General features: G+C 34.4%; 1 protein-coding gene across 1 annotated transcript in view; it reads right to left on the bottom strand.

Moving 5' to 3' along the window:
• LOC126971574 (activating signal cointegrator 1 complex subunit 3) overlaps positions 1-10,822 on the bottom strand; it is a 64,244-nt gene extending 53,422 nt beyond the window's left edge. The window contains exons 1-9 of the mRNA XM_050817889.1: positions 10,424-10,822; positions 10,074-10,326; positions 9,392-9,661; positions 8,239-8,488; positions 7,411-7,591; positions 6,299-6,444; positions 3,948-4,093; positions 2,482-2,682; positions 1,055-1,247 (exon numbers count right to left, since the gene is read on the bottom strand). Of these exons, the coding sequence (XP_050673846.1) occupies positions 1,055-1,247; positions 2,482-2,682; positions 3,948-4,093; positions 6,299-6,444; positions 7,411-7,591; positions 8,239-8,488; positions 9,392-9,661; positions 10,074-10,326; positions 10,424-10,539 (1,756 nt within the window). The 5' untranslated portion in view covers positions 10,540-10,822. The remainder of the gene's footprint in view (positions 1-1,054; positions 1,248-2,481; positions 2,683-3,947; positions 4,094-6,298; positions 6,445-7,410; positions 7,592-8,238; positions 8,489-9,391; positions 9,662-10,073; positions 10,327-10,423) is intronic.
• Positions 10,823-13,845: the final 3,023 nt, after the last annotated feature.

Genomic DNA, 13,845 nt, shown 5'->3' with positions numbered 1-13,845 from the left:
ATCTGTGGCGTTATTGTAATGTGATTGATTGACTTTTAAATAAAACAGTCAGTTAGTTGACAGCTCCCTACTTGTATTAGGGTATGTTCCGATATGCGCTGCGACCACTGTACAATGTGACGTCAATTTAGTATACTGTGAAGCCGTTCCTTTATACTTAGTTATACTGGTTACTATTTAAAACGGAACGCAATCCCGTATACTGTCACCCGCATTTTTCTGACGCAGCATTCAAATGAGTGTATTAAAGTTTTCTAGTTCATTAAAAAAACTGTTGTTGGAGTACTGTCAAATTAAAATTATTTGGGATTAAACTGTAGGTAATGATTATAATCGTTAGGCACTCGAGTGGTTTTGACTGATCACGTGATCAACTGCGAGTACCTTACCCCGAAAACGCCAATGCTCACAATAGAATATGGCGGCGATTTATGACGTCATATATTTCCCTAGGGTATATACTGGCAGTGCATAACGGAACGAATTTTTCTACAGTGATAGCATTGTGCACTGCTCTCAGAGCATATCGGAACATACCCTTATTATACTTCTCATCCAACAACTCTGTCTACAGAGTGTTATAAATAAATTCTCACACACTATAAATTAATAAAATAATTATCTGAAGAATTGAATTATAATCAACTCATCATCATGTTCACGAAGCATCCTTACACTAACAATGAATTCAAGCTCTAATGGTTGATGCACTCCAGTATACGATAATTTATATTTATAAAGTTTATATTTTATTACTTTGTATGAAACATTTGACATTATTTAAACACGATTCATATATTGGATGCAGCACCTTACAAACTAATTTGTATGTATATTACAGCCATTGTAAAATACTCTGTTTGATTGGAAAGACTGGCCGTTGAGTTTTTAATATGTTCTTCTCGCGTGCTCTACTTTTTCGAGAACAAGAACAAGAGCTTAGTTTAATCCTAATTTAATTAAGTTTATTTGACTTAATCTTTGACAAAACCTAACGGATATTTACACTCAATAAATATCACAATATTTGGATATAAAAAAATGATTTACTAACTGGCTCCTTTCCTGGTAACGACATCCCACTTCTCCGGTGTGGTGACTATCATCTGCGTTTGCTGCACCTCCGTCTTGGTGAGCTTCATATCTCCTGTCAGCTCCCGTACCGAGACCCCGAGTGACTGCAGCCGCTTGCCAAAACTGGCCGTCATTTCTGACGCGAGCGCTTTCATAGGCGCTATGTAGATTATCTGACAAAAAACATTGAATTACATTAACCCCCTTATTCATAATGGTCCGCTAACTTCAAACAGCCGGTAATGAGTGTTTTTTCGAATTCTGACTTAGGTCAATAGAAGAAGACTTAGTGAGAATTAGCAATGCTTTAAGTTAGCAGACTATTATGAATAAGGGGGTAAATGTTTTTCTACTAGGTATTAGATACGTAGATACGGCTATTCACGCTATTTATAACCTAGGCCCTAGAGAATCATTGAGAGAAAAATTTAAAGGAAATAAACACCTTGACTGTTGCCTCTCAATAAATTACTTAAGTGAATTTGTTAGAAACTGTCATAGCCATAATGTTAACACCAGGAACAAACATAAACTTATAATGCCTACTACTCGGCTCGTCTTTTGTGGGGCGTTGTATATGCTTTTACAACAAGCTCCCAGATAATGTACAAAACAAATATATTACAAAATTCAAAAGAATTGTTAAAAGACTTTTGTGTGGTCAAGGTTACTATAACATAAATGACTTTCTTAATGATTCGGACTCATTGGGAATGGAGCGACCTTGACTAGATCGTCAGTCCATCTTATGGGGGCCTAACAACCCTACGTCTTTCGGTACGTGGTCGCCATTCGAGGACTTAACTGCCCCAATGGCCATATCTCCGTCAAGCATGATTGATACATAAAATAAACATAGCTATTATAATATAATAATATTGACACACCTTTACACAAGTTATCTTGCCCCAAATTAGGCATATAGCCTGTGTTATGGGTTGCAAGACAACGATATATTTAATACAATATACTTACTTAAGCATATATATATATATATATATATATATATATATATATATATATATATATACATACACATAAACATACATCCTACTAATATTATAAATGTGAAACTTTACAATAATATAGCCTACACACCAGAATAACAAATAGGCTATAATTTATAAAACTAGTGTGAATTATACAAAATATAAAAGAAGTGTGATTGTTACTAATGAATACAACTAGCGCCATCTCTTAGCAACTATCAAGCACAAGATCAATACAATTTATATGGCAAAACAACGTTTGCCGGGTCAGCTAGTAAATACATATAAACATCCATGGCTCGGTAACAAACATCAATATTCATCATATAAATGCTTGCACCTACCGGGATTCGACCCCGGGACCTCTAGCTTAGTAGGTAGGATCGCTAACCACTCGGCTATACAGCTCGTCTATTACCTTAAACTTATTCTTCATGATGACATCGTTCTCAATATGCTGCTTGATCTCATGTACGACAGTCAACAGCGCAATGTTTGTCTTCCCCGCGCCCGTGGGAGCGCAGATCAGCAAATTCTCATTAGTGTTGTACGCCGTGTTGAACACGACAGATTGTATACGGTTCAATTGCTGTATGTTCTCAAAAGCCATTTGTCCGATCTGGAAGTAAATTATTACGAGATAAGCTATAATAGTTATTTATGCAACTGTTGTGTAATAAGGGGTATTAAAACACGAATGTGATAATAGTATCACATGAGTGTTTTGATACCTAATTATCAACAGTTGCATACAAGACTTTATCTACACCCAGAATATGAATCCTCTAAAAGATTCTGGAACAGTTAGCTTACTGCTAACATTAAAACACCAGTCCTAATAGTAACCTAATATCATTCATTACTGATTATATACAAATAAAGTAAGTACTTATTAAAGAAACAATTATTTATTTTAGTAGTAATTTACATTTTGTATAGTGCAATAATTAAAATTCACTCGATTATAATGTTCTTTTGCAGCGTTTTAAATGAAGCGCTCATTTTTTGTAAACAAAACAATAAAAATATCGAAGGAAAATGGCGCGGATTCGAATAACCTACTTTTTTTTTACGGCGCGCGACGTTCTGGGAGTGTCGAGCGCGCGTAAACGAAAATGTTCTTTTTTTGAAATTCATACAGATACCACGCATCCAGCAATAAGAATGTGGCTGTATGTTGAAACTCTTTGCGCATGAAGTGATAAAAAAACATAGGAGTGTTGTTATGAAATTCAGTACAACAATTACAACACTCTTTTGGATGATGTAATGGTTATTAGAACATTGGGTGTTTTAATGTTGGCAATAAGCTAACTGTTTCAGAATCTTTAATAGAGGATTTAAAGCATGGGGTGTAGATAAAAATTATATAATGTGTTCTCTTATCAATGGTACTCTATCAATCATCTGATGGTAAGCTCAGAAAGACACCGCTCTGGACTCCGTCACCTTAGGGTGGGTACAAATTTCGCGCGGCATCCCATTTTTGACACACGTCATTTGCCGCGCGATTCAATATGTTGATATAAATTTAGTAGAACGTGTGTCTCAAAGAAGATGTAAATACTACGTAATAAGAGGCGGGAATGCCTAAGTAAAAATTGAAATTTTGTTTAGTATGAAACGTACAGTGATTTGACATAAGTTTGATATAGTAGTAATTACAGTATCGCGATTGGCGACGAAGTATATTCCGGCTATGTTCTGTCAATCTATGAATGACTGCACGTTTCATACAATCGAGTGAATCGCTTTTTTGTTAGATTTTCGCTAGGCTGGTGTGTGTTGTATTTCAGTTTATGGACCTAAGAACGATGTAATAAGGTACACTTTACGAGCAAGTGTGTTGAAAATATGTATAAGATATAGCAACGATAAGCTTACCGCATCCAAAGCAGATATTGGAACACGAACGTTGCCAACTTCCAAAGCAGATTGTTCCGTTTTAGGTATAATAACTTCTTCATACTCTTTTGTGTCTTTCCGTATTGCGTTCTCAGGAAGCATTAGCTTCATGCCAGATACGAAACCTGCAATTATAATTTGGAGACAGTACTTCATAATATATAATATATATAAAAATGAATTGCTGTTCGTTAGTCTCGCTAAAACTCGAGAACGGCTGGACGGATTTGGCTAATTTTGGTCTTGAATTATTTGTGGAAGTCCAGAGAAGGTTTAAAAGGTGAATAAATAGGAAAATGCTGCTAAATTAAATAAAAACAACAAATTTATTTTTAGTTTGATGTGTCCATACATAATTTCTGTGAGAGAATTTATTGACGCACGGTTTGACAGTTCTGCTGTGAAACAATTTCATTACGACAGCAGGGTGCATATTTTACGAAGTAATTTTTGATGTTATGATATATAATTGACAAATTCATATAAAAACATTATTTTATTTATTATATACAGAACAACGTCTGTCGGGTCAGCTATTATATACATAAACTAACAAAGCCAAGGCATTGGGTTATTCCGAGATTAATAATGGTTTATTAGCAAATAACTTTTTTTTATACCTACGGGTTATAAACTCTTTTATTCTGATTTCGAAATATAAAAAAAAGCTAGTTGCGAGTTGCATAAAAATTTGTTTAAAGAGATTAAGGTATTTTGTGGATTAATATAAATGGATGTTTAGGGATTTTTTTATTTTTTTTTTGTGATATCGTTCTAGCGTCATGCCACGTCATTATTGGAAGCGGATAGAATTTTTACCGACGAAGGTATGGTGAAATCAACGCGTCGTTGGTTAGGCTATCCGTATAAGGATGTGATATTCTGGTTGTTGTAATATTATCGAGTTATTCTTAATTGGAGTGTTATAAACAATTCTATAGCCACACGCAGAATCCAAGTGTGGCAAGAAATTCAACAAATGCACAATTATCTTCCAAAGGGTTCATCCATAAGTTACGTTTGTGAAAACCCTCCCCCCTGATTTGACGTAAGTATCTTTTTTAAAATTATATTTTTATTATTATTAAAATGAATATAGCATTTTTTTTTATTGACAGTGAGATAGCACTCACCGATCAGTTAAATCAACATAACATAAATAACGATTGAGTAACTTTCAGGTTTTATTATTATAAATTTTAGCATGTGACGTCACAAACTTTTTATTTCCCTGTCCCTTGGCCCACAATGTCAAATTTGGTTAGCTCCTCCCCTCCCTAAACGTGTGAAGTAATTTATGGATGACCCCAAGGAGGATGGCCATGGTACAGACATGCTTTTTTCCATAGTTTGACGGTGTCTAATAGAAATCTGCCGACGAGCTGCAGTACTGTAACATTAGAAACTTTCTGATGTTGATATGCTGTTAAAAATAATTAAAGAATAGAAATACGGCTGAAAGTGTTGATATAAAAGAGTGGCATCGACTTTATTGAAACTTTCTCATTCAAGCTTAACTTTCTTGGGAATGGTGGTAAGAATGAAAGGAGTTGTTCCAAACTTGGCCATGTCTTTGATATAGCATCAGATTACGCAAAAAAAACTTATGATTAGGTACTATTTGTTTGATATTTACCCTATTTGTCATGTTCAAGTTCAATCATTGAATTATTGTTCGCTTATATTCGATTGCAAGTTGATCTTTCTATTGCCCGGCGTACAAGGTCGTAGCCACAGTCTAAATATACACTAAAGCAGTATGGATACAACATACAAAAGTTCGAAACGATGCACGCACACATAAGCAGGTCTCAAAAAGGCCACCAAGCGGACATCGCAGCGCTGTTAGTCGCTCGAAACCTAAGCGTGCCGCGTTGAGACATGACACCTGCCTGCTTATGTTCGAAATTTCTTGCCTCACACAGCCACTTTCTGGAATTAACTACCGGCAGCGGTCTTCCCGAACAGATACGACTTAGGGACCTTCAAGAAAAAAGCATACTCCCACCTTAAAGGCCGGCAACGCATTTCTTGACACACCTGTTGTTGCGGATGTCCATGGGCGGTTGCCTCACCTCTCCCCATCCCGTGAGCCTCTTGCCCGTTTGCCCCCTCTCATATAAAAAAAATGTGTGCGTGAGTTATATCTTACGTTTGTACGTACTTTTCTCCTTTAGCTGATATATATATACTGCGTCATAACTCAGGGCCCATACTTATAACTCTGACTAATACCTAAATGAGTTTTGAGTTGATTTGAGAAATGCATAGAGGAGATATTACAAAACATTAATATTCATAATAACAAGATTTATGTATATAAACTTTACCTGCTGAATTCTTAGCGTTTATAGACGAATCATACACGTTGGGGTATTGCACTTTTGTTTGGAAATACGATATTTTCTGTAATATCGGATCTACGTTGCTCTTTGATGAAGAAAACGGCACCACCGGTTTTGTGAGCTCTGCCAATCTGCAATTAACAATAATTAAAGACATTTACTTATTTATTTATTAAATTCCGCCAACAAGGTATACATTAATATAAACACAGTATAATACAAAAACAATAACATTCACATGGTAAGTGATGCCTCAATTATAGGCGAAAATGACATGCTATTCAATTAAATTAAGCCTCAAAATAAAATAAGAACTATAAATTATTATATATCTATGAATACAATATGAATATAAATTTACACAAAAAAGAAAAATAACGATTGAGGTCATCCCTCCCTTGAAAGAACCGTTTTAATATATTTTTTAAATTTATGTAAGTTATGATCAAATATGTCGACTTCATCGTGATGTCTATTATATTCCCTGATAATTCTGTTCAAGGGAGAGAAATAGCCTAAATTAGATCCTGCATAATTACAGAGAAATGGATTATATTTCTTACACGCTCTCGGTTGAATGACTATGACTATGACATCAATGACTATGACAACTAAAATTAGACAGAGTTTCGGTATGGTGTTATCATAATAATTTAAAATTAAATCATTTAAAACGCTTCATCATAACGTAAAGTAAAAAATGTCAACTAAAAAAATATACTATATAAATATACTATATTAAGAAAACATCTATTTACATTGCTTTGCACTAGGTTTAGTAAAAATGTGTCAGGTGGGGAAAAATGTTACGGGATGAGCATTAAAAAGATCATTAAATTTGACACTTGTATGGATGAAGAAGGAATCAGGGTGATAGAATGTTTTATAAACTGGGACATAAAAAGGAGATAGGAATACGGAGCTGTTTCATAACTTAATTTGAGTAAGTAAAGAGGGAACATCTCATTATGAATATATGTCGCTAAGTTTAAGTTGTGGAGTCGGGTAAAAAATGGGTTTTATTGGGACTCTCTGTATCACCATAGATTTACCATTTATTGCAGAGTTAGGTAAAAAAATACTATGTAAAACATTACCTCCTAGCACGTAGCTGGGCAACATTAATTTCCGGCTCATCTTCTTCATTATCTGTCTTCTTGTTCTTCATCTTTTTCTCTTTCTTTCTGATTAGATTTGCCAGCAACTTCTCCTGTTCCGAACGAACTGACACTTGACATAGGTACTGAGGCATTTTGTTTTCGGGAAGGAGTGCAGCCACTACAATAATTGTTGTCATATTAAAAATAAGATATATATGTTATGTAATAACAGATGACCTGTATAATATACACACTATACAGGGTGAAATTATTAAACAAACATGTGATGCCCAAATGTTATTGCAATATGAGGAGAAGTAAGCAAATACTCAAAGGGTGTTTTGACCAATTTTGATAAAAACTAAAAATAAAAGATTTCCATAAATATATATTATGTATTTTGGTTAAGTTTACACACTTACCAGTGGGAGGCACATTTGCATAGGATGCCGGCTAGATTATAGGTACCAAAACGGCGCCTATTTATGCCGTGAAGCAGTAATGTGTAAGCATTACTGTGTTTCGGTCTGAATGGCACTGTAGCTAGTGAAAGTACTGGGCTAATGAGACTTAACATCTTATGTCAAGAATCCTGAGCAGCACTGCATTGTAAAAGGCACGGCGTATCAATCACCATCAGCTGAACATCCTGCTCGTCTCGTCCCTTATTTTTGTAGTAAAAAAAACTTGAAAAATCAATTTGGTATTTATGTAGGCAGTGACAAAAACATGAGAGCAATACAATTAATTGGTAAATATCATAAAGCTAAAGCAGTTAAAATCAAATACTGTATGTATAAAAAGATGTTACAAAAAATTACTAACTTTCCTCAATAGTTGGCTCTTGTATAGGTGCTCTTAGACTATCAGTTATGTCCCGACGGTGTTGAAGAACTTCTTGTATAAATTCAAATTGATCAAAGCCTAGTAACTCAAACAGATCATTCTGCATTTCATCATTAGACCGAGGAGAATTTAGGAATGTTATTATCGATTGTAAAACATCAGCGCTGGACATCTGTGATGAGTTTTCATAGAGTTCTCTTACTTTGTTCTCTAACCACACCTTTCCAAACTGAATCAATAAAACAAACAATTAAAAAACACAACTCAAGCTCAAACCAAATAAGATACATAATACCTGTAAGGGTAAATGTATACACTTTTATAATAAAGTCCCAGATTTAAATGTTTAATTAAAAAATGGCTCTGTCATATATCCTACTACTCCACAGCTGAATATCTAAGTGATCGGACAGCCTGGTACTAGATTATGATTATTTTATAGCAATGACAGTACAATATTGTATATTTTATTAAAAAGAGTGCAAAAAAAGAATGCTGGGAGAGTTTCTTTCGCCATTTCTTCTCTCTCAGAGGGCCATTTCTTCTCTCTCAGAGCACCATTTGTTTCTGAACCGGTAGTAGTTATATTAGAAATAACATCAAAAAGAATTCTAAAGGAATCAATTTTGAGAAATTAAATGCCTTTTTATGACTTTTTCAAGTCATTAATTGACTTCCAAAGTTACTTCAAAGATATTACAGATTTAAAAATAATTAGTTATTTTTGGCAAAATCTGTGGAATGAACCTTTATCTGAAGTGTTTCCACTATTACCTTGAAAATTTCTGTTGACATTAGAAAAAACATAGACAGCTATTTTTCTATTCAACATTCTTGTCTGTATCTTGGTGTTTAACCCTTGATAAATGCCTTCACTTTGTTTTGATTTTTTTATATATTTGTTTCTGTAAGTACTTACTCTAGTACTATTTTTTAGGCAAATTGACAACTGTTTAAGTACTCATTTAAAAAAGTGCTTAAAATTTGCATGAGGAAATTGCAATTCTCGGCAATACCCTGTTTCTTGAGGTTATTTTTATTTTTGATATCTCATTAGAACTTTTTTTATATATATAAAAGTATATACTTAACATAACTGAACTAAAATTGTAAGTGAGATATTAGTACCTACCTTAGGTTCCTGTAGAGGTTTAGGGACCTTTACTACATTTCTCTTATCCATAGTACTATCATACTTCATTGAAAATTCATTAACAAAGACACTATCTGTTGCCCGTTTCTTGGTCAACTTTGGAAGAGGCTTCTTGATAGGTTTATATGGTATATTGTTACATTGTATATGATCACCCCACAGTTTTAATTCGACTGTTTCTTCACTTGTTTCTTTTTTAATATATTCTTTATCTTTATCACTTAATTCATTTGATATTGACATAACTATCTGTAAATTTTAGTGTATATGTGTAGGTTTAAAAAGGTTTATTAAGCTTCAAAATAAAACAATAAATAAATAAAAAATAGGTATATAACTAAATTGTTTAGATTTGAAAGAGTCAAGTTAATTTCCTAACATACAATTATTGGGGTTTAGCAGGTAATCAATTGTAAAGTAGATCCTGTAGATGCAGCCACAACCTGAGAATTGACCAAGACATACCTAGATTTATGAGTCATATATCAGTAGAACAGTTGGCTCAGCTGGAAGAGTGCTTGTATGAACCCGAGAGGTTGAGGGTTAGAGTCCCACATCATTCATAAATTGTGGTTACAAATTTAATTAAAGTAATATTGATATTACTTTAAAAATAAGAAATTGAATAGTTATTTATATCAAAGACATTGTATTTAATTACCTGACAGATTGTGTTGACAGTAGACGATTGAACATTTCCGAAAGTCTGTCGAAGTTGAGAGAGATGTTTAAGCATCACTATGTCATGATCCATAAACATTCTCAGGGTCATAACAGCAGCATCTTCAGCTAAATCATCACTTTCACCCCCTGCTAGTAGTTTACATGCCTCCTTTAGTTCACTCAGATTTGATAACAATGAATCTTGGTTATTTTGTTTTAAATAGTTGTAAATATCTATGTAAGACTTGTACCTGTAAATTTTTGGATTAATTATTATGAAAAATAAATATTAATAATCATAATTTTTTGAATTAAGTAAGAATTTCGAGTAAGCCGTGTTAGTTTTACCTTTCTTTTTTTGGCAAATTGACGACTGCATTTGTATCTGTCGGCTTCAGACATCGAGGTTTATCAAGTTCTGTGTGTGCTCTTAGAGCTCGTGTTATACGAGGAAGTTCTATCATGATTTAGTATAAATTTTTCATAATAAAACGAAAAAAATAATGTGGGGAACTGGTGGAATTAATGCTGATGCATTAAATTCTCTATTTAGTACTTGTTATAGTTGAACCAATAAATTGTGAAATTATAAAATAACTTTTACACACGTCTTTCGATTAATTTTTACTCGTTCTGATCACTTATTACTTCTGTAGTTGTTTAGTTTATACTTTTGTAAGTTTTTAGCTAGTTTGTTGTTCCGATTAGCTACCGGGCCAGCCTGCAGCCAGCTGTTTTGTGTTTCTAGTTTCTACTTTCTAGTTTCTACTGTCGTCTGTCAGATCAATGATCAATGTCAAAGTTTCTAATTACCATGTCAAACTTGACACCTGAGTAAATATCGTGTATTTTAATCTATATCTGCGTGTCTGCGTCTTTTCGTGGTCTCGTGAAATTGATAGCTAGTTTTTAGGGTTCCATAAATCATTCCAAATGGCAAAACATGGAACCCTTGTAGATTCGTCATGTCTGCCTGTCTGTCCATCCGTATGTCACAGCCACTTTTTTCCGAAACTATAAGAACTATACTGTTGGAATTTAGATGTATTCTGTGAACCGCATTAAGGTTTTATAAAAAAAAACAATAAATAAAAGAACTGAAACTCTAAATTTTTTTTTCATCAAACCCATACGTGTGGGATATATATATGAAAAAAAATATGGATAGGTCTTCAAAAATGATATTGAGGTTTCTAATATAATTTGTTTCCAAACTGAATAGCTTGCGCGAGAGACACTTCCAAAGTGTTAAATGTGTGTACCTAAAATAGATAGATTGTTTGTTAGGCTATTTGTCATCATGTAATTTTTTAACATTGAAATCTTTTTAATTTTTAATATTTAACAGGTTAGAGGACAGTAGATTGCATTTTTTAACTCGAATACTTTTTTATAATTTCTAGTTATTTCCCATTTCCATTTCCCATTCAATGTAGATGTGGCGTTCAGGTAGATGCTCTTGGACGCCACGGGTTATCCTGCCTAAAATCGGCAGGCCGTATCAGTCGTCACGCCAGCATTAATGAAGTCATCCGCAGGGCATTTGCCGCTCTTAATATACCAGCTGTTTTAGAGCCAAATGGTATTACCCGTCTCGATGGCAAGTGTCCTGATGGAATGACGCTGGTGGCTTGGGCACGGGGAAGGGCGCTGGTTTGGGACGCTACTTGCGTCGACACTCTGGCTCCTTCTCATGTCCAAGTTACGTCAGTTGGTGCTGGGGCTGCTGCTTCGACTGCCGAAGACGGCAAGCGTCGCAAATATGTTGGTCTCAGTGAGTCATACATCTTTGTGCCGTTTGGTGTCGAGACACTTGGCCCGTGGGGCCCAGAGGCGCGGAGAATGTTCAAAATACTATCTTCGCGCCTCAATAAGGTTACTGGAAGCCCAAGCGCTGGCAGCTATTTCGGTCAACGGATCAGCCTTGCTATCCAACGCGGTAATGCTGCCAGTATTCTTGGTACGCTTCCACGTAATGATAGTTTTAATTTTATGTAGTCGTAGTATTGTAAATATAGTTATAAGATTTGTTTTGTATAAATAAATATACATTTCCCATTTATTTTTTAATGTGTACAGAGTTCGTGAGCTTAATATGTTAGCCAGTAATAATTGAAAGTAATTGCAAGCATATTCAGTGCGGACATTCTTGAAAATTTGAGACTAGAGAGACACATTGGTTAGCTGCTTCATGGTGCATAAATCTGTAAGCTCTCTCTCTCTCTTATAACATTTATTTTGTGAAATATTGTGATAAAATATAAAAGCTTTATGGCTCAATAACGTAATTTCTATGATTTTATTAATTTTTGGATATCTGTCTGACTACAGAAGCAGTTAACAAAATACGCACGGTGTGTTAATTAGAAACCCCTCCAAGCACAGCATTGGTATTGCAGGCTATTAGGCGTTCTGCTGTTCTAGTAGCTCGTAATATATCAATTGCAGTGAGCTAACCTTGTTTTTGTTTGTGTATTTGAAGTGTGTGAAGAATTGCTCTTCCCAAAGAGATGCTACTTTAACGCATTCAAATTCAAAATAGGATGTGATGTCACTTATTGAAAGTAAGAAACTATCACCCATTACAAAAAATATGTCTCAGACCTGAGATAAGATATTTTTTCAAAAAAATATGGTTATAAAGTACCTAATATCGTGTCATTAAACTTATTATTTAATAGCCTGAGGGCGGTCGCTCCATTCCCAACCTGTGGTATCATTATAATATATCATTAGGTATTACCACACTTACAAAAGTTTTTTAACAATTCTTATGAATTTCTTAATATATTTGTTCTGAACACATTTTCTGGGATCTTGTTATAAAAGCATATACATCGCCCCACAAAATACTTACTACCTCGACTTAGCCGAGTGGAAGGCATTATAAGTTTATGTCTGTTATATATACCATAAACTCTCATGACGTCATCACAGTTGTCCACTGACGGTAGTCAATACGGAAAGTGATGTTTGATAACTAACTTATGTACACTTGCTCAAGTGATCATCACTATTACCTGTCAACTGAGATACGCAATAGGCCTGCTGGTGTTAACATTATGGTTATGAAAGTTTATAGCAAATTCATTTATGTGCCTATGAACATACATAACATTGTCGAGAATATATTGAGAAGCGCCAATCAATGTTAATTTCAAGAACATTTTTCTCTCAATGTTCTTTATGACCTAGGTTATAAGTACCACGAATAGCCCTCTTCTGCAACACAAAGATTGTATTAATATAGCGCTGCCCCGTATCAATATACCAAAGCACTTAATACTATGAAATTTAAGAAAATTAAGACTAAGTAATACTTACTTTCTCATACAATACTTACTGTAGGCGCCCTTTTATAAATGAGCCCCCTGGGAAATCACCCGGCAAGAAGAATATACTTGCGTATAGAGTATAGAAAAACGAAGCGTGTAAGAGAGAAGAGTATCTCTAACGGAGATACAACAACATAGAAAAGGAAAGTGAATATATTGTTACTATAACAAAATTGATTGACAAGTCGTAAACAGTCACTCACTTGGAATAAGCTCCTAAGTGTTTTGAATCTAAACTAGCTACCCAATAGGTAAGGCACGCATTGGCAAATCAAATTGGCCATGCATTATGATGCGTCTATACGCACTAGCGTATAATAATATACTATATTCTAACCCCCTTATTCATAATAGTCTAATTCTCACTCTGTCTTCTTCTATTAACCTAAGTCAGATTGAAAAATAACACTCTGTAGCAGCTGTTTTAAGTTAGCG

The sequence above is a fragment of the Leptidea sinapis genome, chromosome 2 (assembly GCF_905404315.1).
Source record: "Leptidea sinapis chromosome 2, ilLepSina1.1, whole genome shotgun sequence".
Taxonomy (NCBI): domain Eukaryota; kingdom Metazoa; phylum Arthropoda; class Insecta; order Lepidoptera; family Pieridae; genus Leptidea; species Leptidea sinapis.
This window is presented reverse-complemented; position numbering and strand designations above follow the sequence as displayed.